This window comes from Podarcis bocagei (assembly GCF_964188305.1).
Source record: "Podarcis bocagei genome assembly, chromosome: 15".
Lineage (NCBI taxonomy): Eukaryota > Metazoa > Chordata > Lepidosauria > Squamata > Lacertidae > Podarcis > Podarcis bocagei.
The window spans coordinates 20,916,784-20,941,113 of NC_138141.1; the positions used below are offsets into that span (position 1 = coordinate 20,916,784).

The 24,330-nt window shown below is 45.1% G+C and overlaps 1 protein-coding gene and 1 long non-coding RNA gene across 9 annotated transcripts in view; one reads left to right on the forward strand and one right to left on the reverse strand.

Annotated features, from left to right (window-relative positions):
* DIXDC1 (DIX domain containing 1) overlaps positions 1–24,330 on the reverse strand; it is an 84,311-nt gene that overhangs the window by 25,419 nt on the left and 34,562 nt on the right. For 5 of the 8 annotated variants that reach the window (XR_014002523.1, XM_081172549.1, XM_081172550.1 and 2 more), the window contains 6 exons: positions 23,860–23,989; positions 21,439–21,564; positions 17,382–17,640; positions 16,371–16,478; positions 3,118–3,230; positions 537–688 (listed from right to left, as the gene is read on the reverse strand). Coding sequence is in view for 7 of the 8 variants with exons in the window: in XM_081172549.1 (XP_081028675.1) it covers positions 537–688; positions 3,118–3,230; positions 16,371–16,478; positions 17,382–17,640; positions 21,439–21,564; positions 23,860–23,989 (888 nt within the window). In the remaining variant the exon portion in view is untranslated. Of the gene's footprint in view, positions 1–536; positions 689–3,117; positions 3,231–6,355; positions 6,788–16,370; positions 16,479–17,381; positions 17,641–21,438; positions 21,565–23,859; positions 23,990–24,330 lie in introns of those variants that run through there. The other 3 variants (XM_081172551.1, XM_081172553.1, XM_081172552.1) reach the window with 3 other exon arrangements.
* On the forward strand, positions 6,500–7,383 carry LOC308574707. Its single transcript, XR_014002558.1, has 2 exons — positions 6,500–6,623; positions 6,786–7,383. It is a non-coding gene; the product is annotated as an uncharacterized lncRNA (long non-coding RNA).

Here is a 24,330-nt window from a genome sequence, read left to right on the forward strand (position 1 = left end):
TTTCTAGAACTACCAACCTCAGGAATGGCTGCAGGTCCCTTTTTGGAAACTATTTATTTAACGACATTTGTATACCACTTGATTGTAAGAAAACCTCAAAGCGGTTTACAAAAGAAACAAGACATTAAAATTATCAGTAAAAAAAAACCAGTTAAAAGCAAATATTTAAAGAACAATTTAACTCATCTGAATGCTAAAAACATCTCGGTTTCTATATGTCAGGATAGGCTTACCTAAACAAAAATGTTTTAAGCAGTTGCCAAAAAAAGTGTCTGCCTGATGTCAATAGGCAGTGAGTTCCAAAGTGTGGGTACTACACCATTGCTTTATTACAAGAGGAGGAGACAAGTATTCCATGGCACATGTAACAGTGCCATTTCCGCAAATCCAAATGGTTGAGTGGGCAAATATGGGGCAAGGAGCTGAACCAACAGCCTCTGACTCGCACAGCTGTGCCTCAAATTACATACATCAACTTACAAGTGGCCGCTAGAAGCAAATGGGCTAAATGCAGACAGAGGAAGCAGAACAGATACCTGCAGTCCTGAAATCATCTTCTTTGCTTCTTCCATCTCCTTTTCCAAGTGATCTTGCTGCTCCAGGAGCTGCTCCTCCCATGCAGTCTCCAAGCCTGTGGCAGGACACCTGGCCTGCTGCAACTCTACGGGAAAAGGAGAGCACGTCTCTTCTGCAAGCAAAACAATGTGCTGGTTGAACAACTCTGGGTGGCCAAAATCAGTTTCCTCTGCACTTCAGAAGGCGGACAACAGTATAGCACATGCCTCCAGGTAATTTGTACACTCCCATGACTTCCTGCCATTAACAACAGGATGCTATGTCCTTAGGTGAAAATTCATCTTGGCAGAATCCTCACAAGAGGACACACTGTGCTAATCTGAACTAACGTCTTGCTCTAGTTGCTGCATTTGGGAAACTGTAAGGCAGGCACACAGGCCACGTTCACACTAACCGTCTCTCTGCCCCCACTGCCAGGCAGTGCGCCAATTTGCACAAGGCCCAACAGCAATGCTACTGTTTTTCAGGAGGACAGCTTTCAAGTCACTCCTGTCTCAAAATCTGTAATGCCATGTTGGTTCCCACGTTTGTACAGCATCCTACCTGATATCTTTTCCCCAGTCTGTCTTTCTCTCTGCCCATCTAATGCAGACTATAAACACCCTGGGCAAGGCACCTAATCCCTTCCTTCTACATTATTTAGAGATAGGCAGAGCTCCCCCACTAGCAGAGGCTGACAGATCTGGACAGGGTTGGGCAAAGAGACACCTTAGTTTTATCCAACCCTCCTTCAGCCCAGTAGACTTTTCTGTTGCTTTGCCCTGCTAGGATCCTATGCATAGTGACTTGGAAATTAGGGCTACTGAACTCGGGGAGCTTTACTTCCAAATGAGCATGCACAGGACTGCATTTCGGGAGTGGCAATTGTCATCTCAGAAGTTGCCTGGCTCAAATCTCAATACAGCTATGAACTCATTAGATGGGTCTCTGGCAAAATACTATTTCTCAGCCTCAACCCATCCACCCCAAACTGAAAAATGCTCACTTACAGAGCTACTGTAAAGGGTGGCAGAGATAAAGTTGTGAAATGCTTTGAACACTCACTAAAACATTAGAAAAATGCTACATGTTGTATTTGTTGTTGTTATTATTTAAAGAGCAAGTACTACCCAATACTTTTTAAAGAGTCACTCCAAATGACTGAGGGGAAGTACCAACCCCCATTTTCCCAGGCTCTGTTCCAGCTTCTGCGATTATGAATTCAGACTTAGTCAGATGGGGGATTTCAGGCTTTTGTTTTGAGGATCCCACCCACCCACTGCTTTCCTTGAGTTAAGGACAAAGCATCCTTCCCTGTACTGTGAATGATAAAAAGGACTTCTCTGAGACTCCCCCCCTCCACATACTTTCATAGCTTTAAGCGAGTCCCCCCAAGACCACTACAAATGTGTCCCAGTCACATTATAGGTTTGAAAATTAAGCTCAAACAGGACTTTGCCTCAAATCCTATCATCTGCATGGACTATGGAGCCCTTTGCTGCAGTTTTTCATTCCCATCCTTGTTCTGGGGATCCCATAATCAGGGAGGGAAACTGCACTGTTTTTATCTGTGCCAGCTGAGACTTAGGCTGTTTCTAAGGGGATGTCAAGGATGCTTTGAAACCCGGAATGCATTCCTTTGGAACGTTGTTTTTGTACAGAAAGCAGGTGACATACATTTTAGAGATCAAAATGCATGACCTAAACAACATGGATCATTCAAATTACAAACCTAATTACAAACTGCCGTTATCGTGTGGTGGTTAGAGTGACCAACTGGAACCAGGAAGACCTAGCCCCACATCCCCACTTGGCTGTGAATTTCACCAAGTGAATGTGTGCTAGTCAGTCTCTCTCAGCCTAGACCTACTTCGCAGGGCAGTTGTGCAGACAAAGAAAGGAGAACAGAATCTTTTGTGCTGCCCTCAGCTCGTTGGAGGAAGAGCAGGTTAAAAATCCGCCAACTGATTAAAACCAGCATGAAAGACCACGAGGGTGTGGAAACAGCCCAAACCAATTTTCGCCAAAAAAGAGCAAGGACCATCTTCATATTTCAGAGGCAAACCCCAGGGTGTTCCACAGCGAGTCATGGGCCCCTGGCTTTAAAACATCCTGGGTTTACACTTAACAAAACGCCATGTGGAAAGCTGCCCTCAGAAATGCTGGACTGCTGTATAAGAACCAGTGGGTCACCTGGCTAAGGCCAGTTTACCTCTAAGTGTGTCACTCTCGGAGGCAGTATGCCTCTGAATACCAATAGCTGGGATCCACAGGTTGGGAGAGTGCTGTTGCGCTTAGTTTCTGCTTGTTATGTTGGCCACTGTGAGAACAGAGTGCTGGACTAGACGAGTCCTTGGCCTGAGACAGTGAGCTCTCCTTCTGCCCCTATTGAGCTTGCTATCTGCAGTTTTAATTAATCAGAGGTACCTTTCCAGTACATTAAAAGTGTTAAAATCGCTTAATCTATGCAGAACCAAAGTAAAATCTCAGAGGAAGGCTGTGGCAGCCCAAGTGGTGGACATGTACCTCTCAATTTACCTGGTCAGTTGTTTGTTCCCCTACCTGTTCTGGTATCTGCTTCCTCTTCACGAACAATGTCAAATCCAGCCTTCTCCTCTGAGTGTGTTATACTAGACTCACTCCTTGCACTGTTCACAGGGCTGGGTGATGCAAGGCTGCAAGGGGAGGAGAAGGCAAGCATTCTTTTCATTACAAATTCTTATTATTCCATCAACTTTCTATGTGAAATAAAGTTAGCATGCAAAGTTTGATTACAGCAAATACTGCCCACATCTTGAGAGCAGCAATGGAGTGTAAGAGAGGGAGTGGATTACAGCAAATACATCAGACAGAAATAGGGTAAGGTTGATAGAGCTCTGAAGAAGCAGCAGCCCTACCCCACCCATGTATTCGTTGCCCCACCCCATCTATGTCCTAATAAGTGCAGGACTGCTGCCTGGAGGATGTCACTACCTCCACCCACCTCACAAGCCACTCCTGGTTGACAAGTTAATCAGAGGGGGACATTGTACCTGTGAACTGGGGCTGGTAAAAAACAACAACTCATTGGACAGACTTTCAGTAATTAAAAATGGGGCATAATCCGCTGGTAAGTTATCCTGCGCAAGCCCCACGGAAATGAAGTGGATTTGTGCAAGAGTACAGAAGAACTCCCCAAGGGAATACACTCCATGAGTTCGATCTCGTATCTCTCTCCCGTTTTGCCCCCCTAAATGGCACCTGAATCTGCTATCTGACATTGTTATCTCACTCTTGCCCGATTAGGAGGCCACGCTTCTGCTGCCAAGCCCATTCCTCACCCTGATCTAGATGCTGACGGCTAAACAAAGTGATACTGGGAGAGTTTCTTTTTCTAGCATACATGAGAAGAGTTCAGAAGGGCTACCACATACCCCCAGAAGTCAATGAGTTTATTCTACACTTACACATCAGGAATTCTGCTTACAAGGGTGGGGGCCATTGCGGCCCTCCATATGTTAATGAAGTACAATTCCCATCAGCCCTGACCACTAGCCCTGCTGGCTGCTGGGAGTTGCGAGTCCAATAACACCCAGAGGACAACGGGCTCCCCATCCCTGGCTTACAAACACTTCTTGGGGCAACTTCTGCCCTTAGGAGTTGGAAGCTGCAAACAAAGGCTACCCACAGGATCCAGTCTCTCATTTGGTCCTTGCTTCTAAGGGCCTTGTGCAACTAAAGCCTAAAGTCAAATAGATTATTTTTAGCAAATTGTGAACTCCCATGTGGATAAAGATACCAACTTATGATCTGGCTTTAAATGCCTGAACTCAGCTTTTTTCTTTCTTTTTTAACCCCAGTCCTCCCAGCTGCTTATTCTGCTCCAACCACTCAAACTTTCTTCCCTGTGACCCCACCCCAAATTCTTCTCACATCCATCACCCAGACAACAGAGAAAGGCATCTGAAACTCACTGACCCATTTAACATGTCCCTAAAGAATTTCTCCTTGCAAGTGTGAGCCAGAGTTAATGTATCATTTTCCCAGAGACAGGAAACAAAAGGTAGAGCATACAAAAGAAAAAGTGGGGGAAAGAGTGAAGAGAACAGAATGGATTAAAAACAAAAATAGAAGACGCCTCCCCAGCCAGCCTGCTTTCCAGATATTCTCAGTACTTTTGAGTTGGATCCCACACCTAGAAAGGCACTCGGTAGGAGGCACACACCGCAGAATAATAATATCAAAGCATCTCATAAACCCTGACGTGTTCTTAGCATGTTCGTTTTAACTCACAGGGCAAGAGCAAGGCTTCATCAAGCTCCTGAGTAATGTAGTTCAAAAATCAAAGTCCCTCCACTAAATCTACTGCAGCTTGGCTGCATTCAAGATCTTAAGACACAGGTTGCCATACTACTAGCCCAACCCAAAAGCTGCAGGCAGGCGGGAACACAAAACGTAAAAGTTGTGTGTTTTGTCTATCAACCCCCAAGGAATCAGTGACTTGGGCTACACTGTACCAATGTGGACTAAGGGGCTTCACTCAGCACAGCTGTCAATCCAGTCCTTAGGGATCAGCTCGAAGAGCACAACTGACACACGCATGGATTCTCCCTGACCATGGAAGCACCTTTAGGGACCTCCATGCATAGGAGCAGTATACTACAGAAGAAAAGAAACTAGACAGGGACCCTCAGCATTTGAGGACTACTGATGGAAACAGAATGCTTGAGGGAGATGGACTGTTGTCCGATTCGTTAAGATATCTGAAAGTTCTCTATAGCTCTCATTCTGTGGGATCAACATGGCAATGACACTCTAGTGACAGAAGTCACAGAAGCAGTAGGACTGCCAACTTCTCCTCTTCTTTTTGCAGACATCGCTATTTTGCCTTCGTTAAGACCTGCAGAGATGAAGCCATTTTCCTCATCACTTTATCACCATGCCAGTACTGTATTAGCTTCACCAGTTAAATGTCTGTATAACACAAAGGCATGGAAGCAGGGCCAGTTAAGAAGGTTGCAACCCAGCAGGACAGCCCAGGGGAGGCAAAGCAAGATGAAGGGGGAATGCGTATGGGAGATGGTGGTACTAAGCAGACACTGATCACTGGGATGAGGGCAGCTGGGCATTCTGATCCACAGAAATGCCCACTCCATTCGGAAGGATATCATCCATCACACCCTCCCCTAAAGCACCTTTGGGGGTAGCACACACAAGAAAACGCTCAACCATGCTTTAAAATGCAACTACAGAAGGATTTTAATAACCACCTTACAGATGTAGCTCAGTTTAATGGCAGTTTCACATGCAAGATAACAGCTCCATTTTACAGTTCTTTGGCCCATGATCTACCAGTGACTGCCATCAGGCCACCTCCAAAATAAATAAAGTTACCAAGTCAAAGAGTACACCTGAAACCCAAAACATGAGTCACAGATCATCTCCATCATGCATCCTACAAGTTAAGTGTTGGGGTGGGGTGGGGGTTAAGGAAACTCAGAGTCTTGCTATCAATTCCCTGGAGAATTGTGCATTTTAAGCTGTCAGTTTTCAGATTTTCTTTTAAAAATCCCAGTTCAACATTCAACATTAGCAACACATAGAAATTAGGTCTGGGGCATTGAATCTATTTCTGCAGGATTTATGGTGCAGGAAAATTATTTATATGCATCATTCCTTCCAGCACTGCCTGGTCCCTTACCTAAAAAAAGGTTAGACATAAGCGTCTAACAAGGGACCACTGAACAGTCTTAGCAACCAAGCCCACACCCCTGACCGTTTCCACAACCAACCTGCCCCCTCTTTGAAATGACTGGCTCACCATTTGACCTGCTTCCCTCCCATGATCCCCCCTTGACCTCTGGCCTCACAGAGCCAATCTCCTAGGGAGCCTCGGTCTTCCACAAGTCCCAGCCACGGGCATGCCTCGTTCCTTCACGTGCTCAGAATTTCTGCGCCAAGGATGTCGGCTCCTGTCAAACTAGCACAGAAATGTTTGCCAGGCGGACTCCCTCGCACGAGCCAAGAAATTCACAGCAGGAAGAAGGGGGGAAATTAAAAGAGCAGCTCCGGTTCTTTGGCAGGAACAGGTCGGTGATAAATCTGCAGCCTACGAGCATGGCTCAGGGAGGAGGAGGAGGCTGGACGCTCGGCAGCCGCGGTTTTCGGCTTGGCTCGGTCGCCTGTCGGGTTGTTGTTTGTTTTGCACTGTTGCATTTTGGTCTGACGTATGCCCAAAATCTTTTCAACAGCAAGGATCTCGGTCTGAATGGCAAGTCCTGCTTTTCATCCCATTCTAATCAGTCCAGCTCTCCAACAGCCGCCAGAGAGACCCCAAGCCAAGCCATAGAAACCACTTCTCCAGCCTCGGATCCTATCTCCTGTAGCACAGTAGGTAGCTGTCCCCCAGTCCTCTGTGCCTGTTATGTCTGTGTGCGCAGGCGAGTGTCTATGAGTGCGTTGCTTCTTCCTTCGCTCTCTGCAGCTCCGTCTCTCTCCTGCTGTCACCAGGGCTGTGCGAGGCAGAAACCTATTCTCTAAGATGTCTAAGCACAGGGTGGAGAAGAGGGATGGTCGAGGGGAGGGGAGGGGCTGGGAGTGGAAGAGGGAGGGAAGGAAGACGTGCTTCATGGCCTGGGGAAAAAACAGCATGATTTGGGCAATTCCTGTCTGAAGCATGTCTGCTGCCTTTCCATAACAGTACTCTGCTTTCCGTCCCCAGAAACTGTGGCACTAAGAGTGTGTCTGTGTCTGTGTGTTAATGAGGATCCAAAGGAAATTATCTCTGGCTATGTCACAGTCAGGAGGATGGGCATAGGAAGCAAAAATTGTCCATCTACACATTTTTTTTTAATATAAAAAACAACCAATAGATTTCAGACACTAATAAAATGGTGGCATGTCTTTTCCGGGCAGATTTGACAAACTGCCTCCCTGATTTGGGGGGGGGGGGGGCTTGAAATTTCCATTTGGCAACCAGGATGCACAAGGCAGCTTTATTGGCAAGCCCCTTTTTTTATTTAAAACTGCAACATGCACCAAGTATAAATACAGCAGGGTGATATCAAAACAGCAAAGGAATTGTAGACAGACACCCACACCCTGCCACGGAGTTACCACTAAGTATTTCACAACCATCATTGGGGCCAGTGACGAAACCAAGATGCCCTGTTCATGTTCCACAGCTGGGAAAAGCAAAACACAGAGCCAGGGAGAAAGAAAACAACTTGGGTCTGGCAGTCACACTCTGTTCCTCAGTTACTATTGGCAACAGCTACCATTGCTATATACAAAGATCTCACAGAAAAGAAGGATGGCGATGAAAATGCACTTCATACCCTATCCAAAAGAGGCCAGCTACATCAAGGTAACCCTATGCACACAAAATACCGTAGTAAGAGCCACTTGTACAGTGGTGCCTCGCAAGACGAAAAGAATCCGTTCTGTGATTCTCTTCGTCTAGCGGTTTTTTCGTCTTGCGAAGCAAGCCCATTGAAGGATTAGCGGATTAGCGCTATTAGCGCTATTAGCGGCTTTTAGCGGCTTATCTGCTGATCGGATCAGCTGATAAGTGGCTTAGTGGCTTAGAAAAAAGGGGGGAAAGGGGGGAAAAACCAGCAGGAACTCGCAAGACATTGTCGTCTTGCGAAGCAAGCCCATAGGAAATTCGTTTTGTGAAGCACCTCCAAAACGGAAAACTCTTTCGTCTAGCGAGTTTTCCGTCTTGCGAGGCATTCGTCTTGCGGGGCACCACTGTATTCAAACTTTTGGTGAGGATGGTAGAGAGATGGTTACAGCCACAATGCTCTAATTGATATACCTATCAATATAATGGTCATGCAGAAACCCCAATGAAGTCTGCCTCAGTAAAAGCACATTGTCAACCATCCTGAGCCCTCAAAGCTGGAGGAAAATCCAGTGTGCTCTGCACAAAATCACACCTCAGAGCAGATGCAGGAGTTACCGGTACATGAAAACCCCTTCATACTCCTCTCCTAGTGCTTGTGAATAGGCACGAATTATTTTACATGTGCATTTTTGCAGGAGGGCTGCATTTAATTCAACAGAGGGCTGCACAGGAAGAAGGCAGGTGAAAGAGTGCATTCTTCTGCTCTGAGGGCAAACTTTAAAGCAGGAGAATTTGCCATTCTCCAAACAGACACAGTGAGCTGCTTGGCAATCATGAAAATGTTATCTCCACTCAAGGCAAAAACTGTACACCAAGTCAGACCACTGGTCCACCTACACTGGTTCTGAAGGGGGGAAAATGAATGCCAGGGGCTCCAAAAAGGTATCTCTAAATTGAGCAAATGGGCATCTAAATGGCAAATGTAAGCCAGTGTAAAGTGACAAAAAATACTAACTTCCATATAAAGTAATGGGACCTGAATCGGTGGTGAGTGGTGACTGACAAGAAAAAAATATTGGGGTCATAGTGGATAGCTCAAGGAGGATGCTGACCCCAAGATTAGAAAAACCGGCAAGGAGGGGACATGATCGAGAGCTAGAAAGTTCTGCATGGTGTGGAAAAAGCATACAGAGAGAAGTTTTTCTCCCGTGCTCATAATACTGTGAGTTGGGGGCATCCTATGAAAGCTGAATGTTGGAATATTCACTCCTAGAAGAGGCAGTGATGGCTGCCAGCTTGGATGGCTTTAAAAGAGGATTGATGGCGAATAAGGCTCTCAATGGCTACTAATCATGATGGCCATGTTCTACCTCCACAGCTGAAGGCAGAATACTTCTGAATACCAGTTGCTGGAAGCCACAGGAAGAGAGAGCCCTGTTGCGCTCAGGTCCTGTCTGCAGGCTTCCATAGACATCTGGTTGACCATAGCATACTGAACTAAATGGGAAACTGGCCAGATTCAGCAGGCTCTCCTTATGTTCTCATGCTCTATGGTTCATTATAATTGTATAAACCAAGATTCACAATGCCTATATTCTACCCACAGTATCATGCTTCTGAATACTAGTTGCTGGGGCTCTTGAGAACAAGAGAGCTGGCGTTCTCGTATCCAGTTTGAGGGCTTCCCAGAGGCATCTGATTGGCCACTATGGGAAACAAGATGCTGGACCAGGCGGGCCCTTGCTCTAACCCAACAGGGCTCTTCTGCGTCCAAAGTTTCAGGAAGAGACTTTTCCCAGATCAGCTACCCAGAGCTCCATTTTAACTGGAGATGCTGAGGACTTTATGCAAGGTCCCTCCCCTGTCAGGGGTGGTGTGTCCTTTATGTCCCATGATAATCCTGAAAAATTACGACCCACTAACATAGATTAGAAGCCCAACTTCACCTATGACACATTTGAAAGGCCAGGAGAGAAAGATCCACCCTTTTGCCACCTTCACAGTGAATACAACAGAGTGGTTAAAGAACCATGTTAAGGTGTAACTAATCTGCAGCTACTGAGTCTATGACCTAGATTTTAAGCCAGCACCAATCACCTACATCATCTTTGGAAGCATCAAAAATTGCCTTGATGCTGACTTAACTTGAATTCTCCCTCTGAGTGGCTGTGCCTAGCCTGCAGCCATTATCTCCCCTTACCAGCTTGGCAGTTACGCTGCAGTTTAAACAGGCATTTTCCATGTCTGTGACAGCTCTGGATTTGGTAAACCAGCACCAGATGCCTTGATCCATGACAGGCTCAACAGCCCACCTCCTTTCACATGGAAGAAGTTGTGCATCTGGCACTGCTGGGATGGAGACGCACACAAGGTGTGGGAGAGATGGAGAACCACTCTGCAGGGGAGCCTGGATTTGATGTCTCAATCTGGGACACTGCGGTGGGGATATAAACAGCATTTCCATATCTGCTTCTCCCCCCACAAAACCCTACAGCACACAGAAACTACTGTTTCCCCCTGCAATAATGGACACAATTCTGAAACATCTCCCTCCTTTTCAACCTCCCCCTTGGGTCCTGCTGCTGAGTTTCACAATGCAGCTTCTGCCCTTTGTCTGTACACAGTTACAAAGCCGGCACACAAATCCACATTTAACGGATGGAGAATATCCCCCATTCTCAAGACATTATGATTGAAATCTAATTACACATCACAGCACAGTCCTGGGTTTAATTAAAAAGCATTTTAGTTCTAGCTTGACATAATCTCCGATCAATTTCCTAGCAGGTTGTCTGTCCTTCTGCCTGCTTCCCAGCCCTACAGGATTAGGAGAACTCTGGGAAATTTGCACACTGGATCAAACCTGTCAAATCTTTGGGGGTCTTCTTTTCTCTTGCAGCTATGCTGGGGATACAGCACCTGCAGTGGGGAGTCAACAAGGCTAAAAAAAAAAAGTATTTGGGAAGTTCACACAGCTTTAACACCATGTCTCAACAGAAAACCCAGTCTGAATTTGGGTTCCCAGTTACATACTGAGCTTGCCTATAGGTCCAATTTAAGGTAAGAAATGGACAGGGTAAAAAGCACCCAGTTTCTATTCATCCACAGCCACAATGTGCCCCTATTACCTGGCCTTTGATACCCAAGATGTGTGTTTTCAGGACCTGCCCTATTCATGTGACTGCAATTTTTTAAAACTGTTTTTAATAGTGAAATTTAAATTGTCGTAACCTGCCCTGGAATCTTCTGGTGAATCTACTACTACTACTAGGCTCCCAACCAACACTCAGACATGGACTTTGGTGAAAGTCAATAGGAAGGAAGTTCCTGAACTCTGGGGCAGCCACAATAATGTAGTGCTTAGACTGCCACTATTAACTATGATTATTAAACGAAACCTCCATGTACAGCAGCAGGTGACTAACCTGTGGTCCTCTTGATATTGTTGGACTCCCATCAGCTTCAACTAGCACTGTGAATGGTGGGGCATGATAGGATCTGAAGTCCAACAACATGATGTGTACAGCAACAGTATACCTCTGAATACCTGAAGCTGGGAACAAACTAACAAGCAGGGAAGGCCATCAGCTTCAAGCCTTGCATGTGAGCCATCCAGGGGAATCTGGCTGGCTGAAAAAGATTGGACTAGAGGACGCTAGTAGCACAAACAAGACAGTTCTTGTGGAACACCTCTCCTCCTGTCCTCATTATTCAATCAATGCACAGATGACACAATAAAGGAGATGATCTAGAACAGGGGTCAGCAAACTTTTTCAGCAGAGGGCCGGTCCACTGTCCCTCAGACCTTGTGGGGGGCCGGACTATATTTGGGCAGGGGGGAATGAATGAATTCCTATGCAGAGATGCATTTTAAATAAAAGGGCACATTCTACTCATGTAAAAACACACTGATTCCCAGACAGTCTGCAGGCCGGATTGAGAAGGCGATTGGGCCGGATCCGGCCCCTGGGCCTTAGTTTGCCTACCCATGTTCTAGAATACAACAGGATATAAGAGGCGAGGCAATTTCTGCAATGGGTCAGGCCCCACAAGAAACCGCCATATTCTGTGTGAAGCATGAACATATGCCAAAAGAGCTTGGGAGCTGGGGAGGGGGAGTGGAATTCCAAGTAACATTCCCAAATAATGGAGTCAGCATATTGCTTGCTTCCAGAATCCTCAGCTCCTGATTACCAGAGTTATGGCATACTTTAGGTCAGGAAAAGAGAGGGGGGGAATGTTGCCAATTATAACAGCAGAGGGAACTGCAGGAGGCAAATTGTAATTACCCACCCTGGAAACGGGCCAGGCTCTGTGGGCCAATCACTCTAACTCTTGTGAAATGTGCCATGCAGTTTTTAATGAGATCACATGACCAGGGATTCCATTTACTTCTCTTTCAAAGGGTATTTTTGGTGGCACTGTCTCTCTTTGCCCCATATATCAGAAACCCAGGGACTGGCACAGTTGCTAGGGAAAGGCAAGCAGTTTTTCCTGCCTATATCTTCCTGGGCTAAGAGGCATTCTGCCTCCATTCCTTACCTTCTCACAAGCTGATGTGCAGAATGTGATGTGTATGTAGAATGATACTGCCTTAGGTTAGGGGAATAGAAAGAGCTGTTCTATAGGAAGAGCAGCTGTACACCTGTGGGCCTGGTTAGGTGATATGTTAGCTCCTTCTCTGTTTTGAGTTACAGTCGGCTGCCTTGGAGCATCCTATATAAAACGTCTTATTCTTTCCCTCTAATATGCTTGGGTCCAGGGATTGTCACAAGAAGGACCTCTGTCTACCAATCAACATAGGCTCCTTTTTTAAAATAAAATAAAATAGGGGAGGCGCAAGTCATGCATTTCTTGAATTAACAAGAGTTCTAACAAAAGTTGAGAATCCCTGACTCCACCAGACTTTCTGAAATATCTGTATGCATGGGAGGTACACAGAGATGGGGTTGAAACGAGCCATACTATTTTCACTGCGCGTAACAGCACACCTCCTAGGATTATTATTATTATTTTAAGCACACCACCGCAATCCAAATCAGTGGGCGTTTTAAGTCTGAATGAATGTAAATGAACTGACATGCAAAAATGATGAATGCCTGTTATTCCATCTCCCTTGTCTCCCTTTCCCAAACAGAACGTGAGTGGCAGAAAGCCCAGGAGAACTATGTGCTTTCACTCTTGTATTTAACAACTTGCTTGGCAGCTGCGGGAGGTAATGAAGAATTCCATGCAAGAGGGAGTAAGTGGCGGAGGAGGAACAGATCTCTCCACCTCTCTTCCACCTGTCTACTTGGTCTCTGTACTAGCTGCAGAGAAAGGGAAGCTGCATCCCTCCTCTGCCAGCCCGCATGGTAGAAGGTATTTTTAATTTTTTTTTTACAAGCCCCTTAACAGAGTAAGATGCCGCATTTCTGTTACTTGCTGTAGAAAAGAGGGTGTCTTCTCCTCCACGGCTAGCATGGAAACACATTTAAAATACATGGCTCCCTGCCCCCACAAAGAACCCTGAGAACCGTAGCTCTGCAAGGGGTAAGCTACAGTTCTCAGGATCACCTGGAGGAAGCCATGTGTTTTAAATGTATGGTGTGCATGTGACCTAGCTCCTTAGGTAGTAAAAAAAAAAAAAGTGTGCTTGTTACCTTTCTGTGAAATCATTAACAGGCTAGTGTATGTCTTCTTTTTCTATTCTCTGGTGGCCATTATGAATGACCTATAAGTTTCTGTGGTGCACAGCTGTCTTGCACGTTTCTTCCCATATTAATGAGAGGGTTGCAAAAAAAAAAAAAGCAGATCAGGAGATAATTTTGTTGGTTTCTTGTTGAAAAATGCATATCTGTTTTTAGCAATTGGAATGCTGTAACTAGCTATATGATTTATTTGTGTATCCAGTTTTAATGTTCCAAGACTATGCTAAATAATTCATCAATTAATTATTTAATCTGGTGTGGGGTCTATACAGAGTCTGTCTGCAACAGAAGCTCCAGCAAAAGAAGAAGAGATTGGATACAAATTCTACCTTTGCAGTAGAAATACCATGGCATGGGACACCATTTTGAGGATACAGTGGTACCCCGCAAGACGAATGCCTCGCAAGACGGAAAACCCGCAAGACGAAAGGGTTTTCTGTTTTGGAGGCGCTTCGCAAGACGAATTTCCCTATGGGCTTGCTTCGCAAGACGAAAGCCCATAGGGAAATCTCCGGGGACCTGTTTTAAATTGCTGGCGGTCGGGAGCAAAGACTTTCGCCCACAGCCGGCCTTCAGAAGAGGTCCTGGACCTCTTCTGAAGGCCGGCGGGGGGCAAAAGTCTTTGCTCCCCGCCGCCTGCCTTCCCGGGACAGCGGAGACTTCTCCGCTGCCCCGGGCAATCTTAAAATGCTGGCGGGCGGGAGCGAAGCGTTCGCTCCCGCCCGCCAGCATTTTAAAATCTCCCCGGGACAGCGGAGGATTCGCTCCCGCCCGCCAGCATTTTAAAATCGCCCCGGGACAGCAGGGGCTTTTAAAATGCTGGCGGTCGGCAGCAAAGCCCTCCTGTCCCCGGAGCTTGCGGGGTGGGAGGTGGGAAGAAGGGCTTTTCTTCCCACCGCCAGCCTTCAGAAGAGGTCGGGGGACAGACTGTCCCCGGACCTGGTCTGAAGGCGGTTTCCCTAGGAACGCATTAATTGATTTTCAATGCATTCCTATGGGAAACCGTGCTTCGCAAGACGAAAAACTCGCAAGAAGAAAAAACTTGCGGAACGAATTAATTTCGTCTTGCGAGGCACCACTGTACTGCTTTTAGGGTGAGGAATACAAAGGTGAAATCACATCTATGTGCAACAGCAGAAGTGACAAAATACACTGTGTGGGTCACGTCATGCTGTTCTGATGTGCAGATGACCTCCCGATTTGCATTATTGTGTTCACAGCTGTAGCCCTATAGGCCTGGCAGAGAAACAAGGAATGGATTCTGCTGCCTAAGCTGCAGAGGCACACATGGCACTCGTTTTAGACTTCTTGGTTGGGTCTGAGTAAAAATAAGCCATAATTACAGTCAAGCTCCACTTCCTGCAAGGTCCTTTTCCCAGGGGCCTCCGTCTCAACTACTGCCAAGGCTCAGACCTCAATTAGCTTGTGAGGTTCTCCAACAGCCATGATAGCATGGATTTTTATAGCGCGGTGCAAGTACTTTGCCCTGAGTTTCAGTTCCAAGGGAGAGCACCCGCTATGTGGACTGTGGAGAGCTCTTACTTTTCCACCACAGGGGAGTTGTGGGAGGAAGAGGTTTTCCACAAACTAACTACGTGCTGAACTGCACCAAATGTGAAAATCCAGAGGGGTCCATGGGGTTTGAGGATGGAGAAACAAGAGAATGAAAAGCCTGGGGTGATGCCAAACAATAGATGAGGCATCATGGTAGAAAAAAACAGCTGTAAACCACAGTTCCTTTCAGTCAAAGAAAGTGAGATTTCTTGCTGTCTCTCTCTCTCTCTGTCTGTCTGTCTCTTTGCAACTGACTCCACGACTTAAATCAGCTTCACTCTGCCCAGCTGGCCCACAAAAGGTCCCTGATACAGGCTATCAGGCTTTCTCCACCATGCCGTCAAAGGTTCCTTCCTTTTCTTGTGTCTCCCACAGAAAGAAAGCCGCTTGTAAGCACCGACATTTTACTGTGCCCTGCAAAATTTTGCACCCAAAGAGAAAATGCATGTAATAGAAATCCAGAGGCAAGCGGAAAAAAGCCCAGCAAGCAGAAAATAGGACGCAAATTGGCAGATGCAGGCAAACTGATTAACACACAACGCTCTGAGTTCAGAGGGTATGCTTTCTGATTGTGCAATTGTGGAGGGTATCAACAGTGACTGAAGAGCAATGGCCATCACAGACAAAGCACTTGGAAGGAATTTGGGGGGGCAATTAAGAGAACATATTTGGGAGGTGGGGAAGGCATTTGGTAGTCTTATGATAAAATTCTGAGAGAATTGCTAAATTCTAATGAACATGAGCACAGAATCTCTCAATTCTAAATCCAGAGAAACAGTATAAAAGTTAGTGCAATTTAAACAGTGTGCTGCTGCTGCTGTGTGTGTGTGTGTATAGTAAGAAATATTTCTAGCACAAACTGAGGAGGTAAAGGGCAAGGAGCAATATACTTGGGGAATCTGTGCGGCACAGGGCTAAAAGCTATGGGAGAAGGCAAAGAGCTAGACTGTGCATGAAAGCACCACAACATAACTACTCAAAAGCATTGGGAATGCTTTTGCTTTAGGGCCTTCAACAAGCAGTGCCTGCTCTCCAATACATACATATTCATGAAGTCTAGATGAAACAAAACTTGAGATTCTAAAGGAGCTAAATTCTGCATCAGACTGAAGATTCCATGCAGCTCATCATGCACATGGAAAATAGCCTTACTTGTTTTTTAAAAACCATTACAGGACCAGCTTCTACAAAGGGTAGATTTGGAAAAGCATGGAGGTAGGAGCTGCAAGGAGCAAATTTAGTACCTGGAGGAGTGGGACTCGGAAGGCACACTTTGCTGCCCCTCGTATTGCTGTACCAGTGCTCGGACACTCCAGTACGGATGCTCAATCTCTTCATCCATGCTGCTGTCTCTGAAGATTAAAGACCACACCATGAGCAAGGAAAAACAGTGTAAAATAACAACAACAACAACAACAACAACAACAACAACAACAACAACAACAACCCCCCTTGGCTTCAATTTAGGCTAATGAGGCATATTCATAGGATTTGGTTGGCACTGCCTCCTTAATGAAATGATTTTAGAATGTTGTATCATTTTACTGTTGTTAGCCACTCTGAGCCCGGCTTTGGCTGGGGAGGGGGGATATAAATATTATTATTATCCAGTTTTTAAAAGGCACATCATCACTCCTTGCATATAATTGGTTTAAAGATGTGAATTAAAAAAAAACAACTGTTGTACCATCAGCTACACAAGACAAAGCAAACTAAACAAATGTTGCAGAAAAATGGCAAAGTGGCAACTGTGGATCCAAAGAGAGAAGTAGATAGGTTAATGGTATGAATGGAAGGGGCCAGGTCTGCAATCCCACCGGCCTGTGGAAATACAAGTCTTTAAGGCTTTTGTTAATCTCTTCTCACCAGCCTACAATTCCATTCGCTCCTTTTAGCAGCTCCTGATGTTACATTTTTCCGTCACAAGTGTACCTGAACAATCCATACCAGCACACTACTAGAAAATGGCAGTTGCATTGCAGAAAGGTGTTGGCAAAGCATATAACCCCCAGGTATCTCAAGAATGGGAGCCAAGTCACCTGCTACAAAAAAGGCAAAAAAAAAAAAGCCTTCCCCACCCAAACAAAAACAAGATGATGAGTCAATCCACTCTAGGGAAAACCCCTTTTTGATCAATTCTAGATACGTCAATGAGGCAGAAACTTGAATATCGGCAAAACTAATCAAAAGGTGTTTGTTGGAGTTCCAAATAGCTCACATGATCAAAATGAAACTGAACAAGTGAAATGAGTTACCTCTGTCTGTGCCGGAGAACATCACGCCCCAAACGCAAAACATCCTGGCGAACATCTGCCAGGGCAGCCACTGCACCCTGGGCAACAGCAGCAGCTGACTGAGGCCTGTGATTGGCTGATGACAGTCCTGTTCCTGCCGAGTTCTTTCCCATCATGCTCGATGGAGTCTGATTGGCAGCTTTACTTGAGCCAGGTTTAAAATGAGCAGCTAAGGCAAGGATTAACCTCATGATGCATTTCAGGTTCCCATCAACAATGTCTATAAAATACAACCAAACCCAAACAATGAGGTTATTTGCCTGAAACCCAGCATGACTCAGTCTGGACAATTGTTGCAACCATATTAGTATATTTATATCCCAACTTTCTTGCACCATGAAAGTCAAGGCAGTGTATATGGGATTCCCAGGCTCCAACCATATCTAACCTGCTTAGCTTCAGAAAGGTGGCTGCACCATGAGTCTTCAAGTCCATGGCCTGCCTTCCTTATCCACTGGCAGGTGTAGTTCAACTTATACAGAGCCCTGATGCTGTTATGATATGCATTTCTTGCTCCCAAGACCACCTCTCCCCATATGAACCAACCCGGACTCTGTGCAGTGTTAGAAACTGTGTTGTGAAAGCTAGGAGCTAAATGACACCTTAAACCTAGGTTGTGGGCGCACGGAATTATTATTATTAAGGGAAGTTTTTAATATTTAATGCTGTATTGTTTTTAACACTCGACTGGGAGCCGCCCAGAGTGTCTGGGGAAACTCAGCCAGATGGGCGGGGTATAAATAATAAATTATTATTAATCATTATTATTATGTCCAAGCATGCTTTTTTTATAACAAGAACGCAAAGCTGACAATGAATGAACCGCAGCTAAAACATTCTGTTCATTTTTCACACTGTCTAGTCCTTCCCGTGCCCACCCCCCTAATATTCTTAAGAGGGTCTCTTCTCCAGTCTTCAGATTGTAGCTGGAAGTGGGGAGGTAGAAAAAGGTCCTCCTTTCCTTCCACTCTGCAGTTTTAATCTGAAATCTTAGGCGCAGTACTGCGCCCAGAGCTCAGAAACGAATTCCCTGTTGCAAAATGCACCTAGAACAATGAGTGTTTTGAACACAAGTGGTCCAGAGTGCAGCAACATGAGAACAAGCTTTTTCTGCAATGGCTCCCCGCTTTTGGAATACTCTCCCCAGTAAGGCTCGCCTGACACCTTCATTGCATATCATTAGGCGCCAGGCAAAAACATTCCTCTTCTCCCAGGCCTCTGGCTAATTAAACAATCTATGGCCTTTTAAACTGGGGGGTGGGTGTTCGTTTGTTATTATGCTAAGTATGTGTTTTTATACTGTAAACTGCCCTATGAACCTCAGATGAAAGGCGGTATTTAAATTTGATAAAATAATGAATAAATAAAAATGCATAATATTGTCTGGAAGACCCAGCTGAAGCAGAGAGGGTTTAAGGGAATCCAGCTTGCAGCTGCCACTTTTGGTAGCTACACCCATTACAACTTTTGAGAATGTAGCTGAATAAGTGACTCAAAAGAAAATCAATTACTGCCACCTACAGATCAGGCCTTTAACTGCATGGCACACTTCCAGGTTTGCTGGATGGGAAACTATCTCATCATAATTATGGGGACACTTTCCAGGAAGCAAGCCCAATTAAGGCCTAACTATACATTCAGAGCTATCACATTTTATTTTAAGCAGGTGTCTGCCCTGTTCACATATAAAACTGGGAGGGGAGGGGAGTCTACTTCTAACTCAAAAAGAAGCAGCAAAATCTAACCCACAGGTTATCACACATCCCTAAGTAAATTTTAAGCAATGCATTGAAACGGGAAGTTGCAACTAACTTGTTGCAGGCAATCTAGATTTCTTCCTTCAAGCTAGGGCTTGCTTTTGTTGCACTGGTTTTTCTTTTCTTTTTTTCTTATTAACATTTTATTGTCTTCAGAAAACAGTACATACCACATACAAAGCTAGGAAACGATTTTCTAAGTTACGAAGCATCGTACTTTTAAAGCACAGATATCTGGATGTGGGGGAAATGCACCTTGCTAAGGCATGCTTTTATACTGTTTTTTATGCTGCTTCTACAATTGTTTTAAATTTGTTGTTAGCTGCCCTGAGCCTGGTTTTCTGAACCAGGAAGGGTGGGGTATAAATAAAAAAAAATTATTTATTATTATTTTATAAGTGTCACAGGCACCACCTAACTGAAACTCTTGTGAGAAAACTTCTGGTCCCATGCTCACACCATTTGGGGATTTATTTAGTTTTATTGATTTATAAACCACTGTCGTCGTCCACACACACACACACACACACACACAAACACAAACACTACAATCCTCTAGAAGAATGTGGCTGGGGGTAAGTGTTCGTTGAATGTTTAGATAAACCCAAGGGAAACAAACTGCAGAATCCCTTTAAAAAAATCTAACTGACACTGTCTGTGTAAATTAGCAATGCTGCTGGTTTTCAAGAACCAGCATTAATGTAACAGGTGAACCTCCTGGGAATGGTTTAAATATTAACAAATCAGTCTGCATTTCGGATGCCGTACCTCCAGCTGTGCAGTCTTCCTCCTAAGTGCAGCCAGCACTCTTCACAAACCCATCCCTGCCAGTTGCAGATAGGTAGCCGTGTTGGTCTGCCATAGTCAAAATAAAAAAATTCCTTCCAGTAGCACCTTAAAGACCAACTAAGTTAGTTCTTGGTATGAGCTTTCGTGTGCATGCACACTTCTTCAGATACTCCTAGGAGAACACTTCAATCTCCCAGGACATTCTATACAAGATCTCAAAGTAGCTGTTTTACTACAAAGGAATTTCAGAAATAGACTGGAAAGAGAAGCTGCTGAATTGCAACTCATTACCAAACTTAAAACCATGGAGAGACCTGGTCTGAACAGAGACATTGGATTCTTATCTCATTATACATGACTAAGCCATTTCTCACCTTCTCACCCCTTGCCTTTTCCTGTAAGACCTATTACAGTCGTTAAGAGTCGTCAACAGGCTCATCTCGGCTATCTGCCAATCTCCCATTCCCACCACCCTTCTGAGTAATACCCCTCCCCACCTTCTCACTATATAGAAGGATCTGGCAACTTCTGTTTCAGTGTATCTGAAGAAGTGTGCATGCACACAAAAGCTCATACCAAGAACTAACTTAGTTGGTCTTTAAGGTGCTACTGGAAGGAATTTTTTTATTTTGTCCATTCCTGCCAGGTTGTGATTGTGCTCATGACAAAATTGCCAGAATACAATGGTAGCACTTCTATCCAAGCTCCTGAATAACTTATTCTATACTATTTCAGGGGTGGAAATATCCCAAGCCCCAGCCCTACCTCTATCCTGCTATCGTCTGGTCTTCATTGAAGTATGATGGTGCACCCAATTTCCTGAAAAAGTAGCTGAGCTGGGTTAAGCACAAGGAGTTTTTACCATGAAAACCCTATTTATCGTTTCCCAGGATTCCACCTAAAATTGTAGGAAACCCAATCTTGGTTAAAAAGAACAGACAGATGGTTTCCCAGGGTGCCATAAAAATCAGAGGCCTGATGCAGCTTACATAAAAGCTGGTACAAACTCTTGGGTAACATCTCACGGCTTCTCAAGAATGCTGCCGTTGTCACAGAGAGTCCACTGTTTCCCCCCGTATGTACAGAGGGTTCCCAGCTGACATCTGCAGCCTGCAGGGCTGTGCTCTTCTGCTCCTGGAAACAACAGAAGCCACTGTGCCCCTTGTCACCCACACCCAGTGCCTCAAGGTAAGCAGTATTTCCAACGAGAGCACTCTGAAGCTCACAAGACTGGGAGAACGTTTCTCCCGATTCATGTGATGTTTGTGACTCATGTTGATGCCAGAGGAAGACAGAACAGCATCTGGCTTTGCCTTTTATATTTCTTTTCCACTGAATGTTTTGTTGTACTCAGCAATGGAAATGCTGGCAAACAAGGCTTGCAAAAAGCAAAGAGGGAGGTGAATGCTTGCTTCTACTGACGTGCAATGCTATTTCATTGATCTGTATACATCAAACCAAGGAGCCCTCACCTTTAGCTGATGTCTGGTGCATACGAATCTTTTTGGATGCCACGAATTGCAAGACTTTCTCCACATTCTCCCTCATTTCTTGAGGGCTGGCGGGGTTGACCTGCACTCCATTCAGTTTCTCTCCAGCTGTGGAAGAGACACAACCTAATTATCAAGAAGAATGAGCTTGTGTGACAGTAACTGCCTACTGGAGCTGTTACAGGTGGAGGGGAATAGTTGTTAGCCTCAGCAGCTGCTTCTCCTCGGAGGCAGAGGGGAGTACAAGCTGTGATTTCACCATCCTCTTAGGGCACTGGAATGCTAGAATAGACAGAGCTCATGCACTTAAATGAGCTGGCAAAGAGGGATCTTTCATTATCTGCTGTATCAGCTGGATTCAGCCATGTCCTCCTGCTGGCAGGCTCCACCATGTGGCCTTTGAAAAGAGTGGCATTATCCCAACAATCGTTATGGCAAACCCTACTATTTCCTCCTTATAAATAAATAGTGGTATCTCAGCAAAGAAATTAGTACCCAAGGAAGCCCTGTGAAAAAAATAAAATCACAGTTTAGACATACTCTCATTGTCTGCCAAGGATACCTACCATGAATAAGGCATTGGTCAAACATGGCCTTCAGGGCAAAAAGAGGTATTATTTTCGTTCCACTCCAGTACAGCGGTACCTTGGGTTACAAACACTTCGGGTTACAGACTCCGCTAACGCAGAAGTAGTACCTCAGGTTAAGAACTTTACCTCAGGATGAGAACAGAAATTGTTCACTGGTGGGGCAGCGGCAGCGGGAGGCCCCATTAGCTAAAGTGGTACCTCAGGTTAAGAATGGTTTCAGGTTAAGAACGGACCTCTGGAACGAATTAAGTTCGTAACCAGAGGTACCACTGTACTGATTAGAACTTAGGTTTGCTTTGGGGGGGGGACTAGCACTTCTACAGCCCAATCCTGTGTGACCCAAAGAGAGGTAGAAGAGAGACCTAGAACTGGGAGCTGATGGGACCATCAACAGCCTAAGAGCTTCCCCCACCTTCTGAAGGGCTACTTAAGACACAAACACCCTGATGAGAGGCAGATTAAAAGAAATACAAGGTAGGGAATTCCTGCCATCCTGAGAGCCCCATTTCTCATCTTTTAAAAAAGTATACTACATTTCAAGCCATCTTGGCAGAAAGGTGATATACAAAGGGAATCAATCAGTAACTCCTACCCATGTTTACTTAGAAGCAAGCCGCACTGAGTGCCAGGGTAAGTAATAGGATGGCAGCAAACTTAAAACTTTTTTGTTGCTACTAATGCTGCCTTTATTCTCCTAAAAACATTTTTAAATGCTACTGCTGGTGTATACAACCATTGCTTGTTGCTGGTGCTTTACCTAAATTTATCAAAGCCATAGAGCTGTTTGGGAAACTTATTTTCAGCAGGGGCTGGGGCGAGTCTGCTTTGTGGCTGACTTGTGCAAAACCTCTCCCTTTCCATCATTGACTTCTTTCAGCCGCCTGGACGCTGACTAAGGATTTGTATTGAAAGCTTTGTTTGTACCATGATTTGGAACAGCCAAAAAAGTTCCAAACAATCTTTACAACAGGTTAGAAAGGCAGCCTTAAAATAAATTCCTGCTGTTTTTCTACTCCACCATAAGCAGATGCATATAGCTCATTGCTGTGCCATTTTGTGGGTACTCATTTACCACCCCCTACTAATGAAATCCCATTCTGTCTCATCAATATATGCAACTCCTACTCTGCTTTGTAAACGACAAGAAAAGGGATCAAATTTTATTTAAGTTTCTACAGTCCTAGCAGTATGAATGGCTCTTCCTAAATGCGGGCACTGCTGCTTTTAAATAATAAGAATAATAGATCTAGGAGTAAAGGAAATCCTTTCATCGCTTCCCTAAAACGGTTCTTGGCTCAGGTTGTCAGTCATGAAAAACATTCTGGCATCTATTGGGACATATATGGAAGTAAGGAACGTTTGCTTCTGGGATTCACAGGTTGTTCTCTTCTGAAATGGGATCGTGGAGACCTGGTTGCAAACATCTTGAGCCTACGTGAAACTAAAGAAGCCCTACCTACCCACCCTTCCTGTTTTGTTCCGCCATTCCCACCAGCAGTTTAAAGATTTATCCTTAGCAGTCCAAGCATAACAGGTACCGGGGAGCTCCTCTCAAGGGACAGTGCAATGGAAGTGCAGGCAAACAAACTGGAGCAATATTAGATAAATTTCTGGTGAAGTGCTATCATGGATTTATTATTTTATGTTATTTTACTTTGGAGACAGAAGGCATGAACATAGTCTTTCTTCACAGCACACTTCAGCCATTGTGCATCACTCTAGAGTAGCTTCATTCAAGTTATGGAGGAGGGTGCAGTTGAAAACAGCCCTGACATGTTTACAATGAGTGTCTTCTGCCCGCCATGCTACTGACCTACGATCTCAATGAGCGAAGCCAGGACAACGCCATCTCGGAGATCATGCCTCAGGTCCTGCACTGGCTTAACTGCCGGCTTCTTCTTCAGCTGTGAATTCACCCAGGCCACATATGCTTGCAGCTGTTGCTGGAAAAGAGGAAGCAGTACACCACACCATGACCATCTTAACAATTGCTTGAGAACCTTTGCACAACTGCATCCTTGCATGTGGGGGGGGGGGAGTAACAAGGCAGCAATCTGAAACACCATGTCCATCCTGACATACGCAATGAACTGCACATGCAAGGGCTCACCCACTGACTTTACACTCAGGTGTTCAGCAGTTCACAAGAAATGAAGAGGAGACCAAGGAGCTACCCCCTTCTGCTGAAGTAATCTGAAAAAACTTATGCACCGAGGAGGTTCAACACACACACACTGTAACTCTTGTGCACACTGGATCCCAGATGGAGCTAAGACCTCACTTT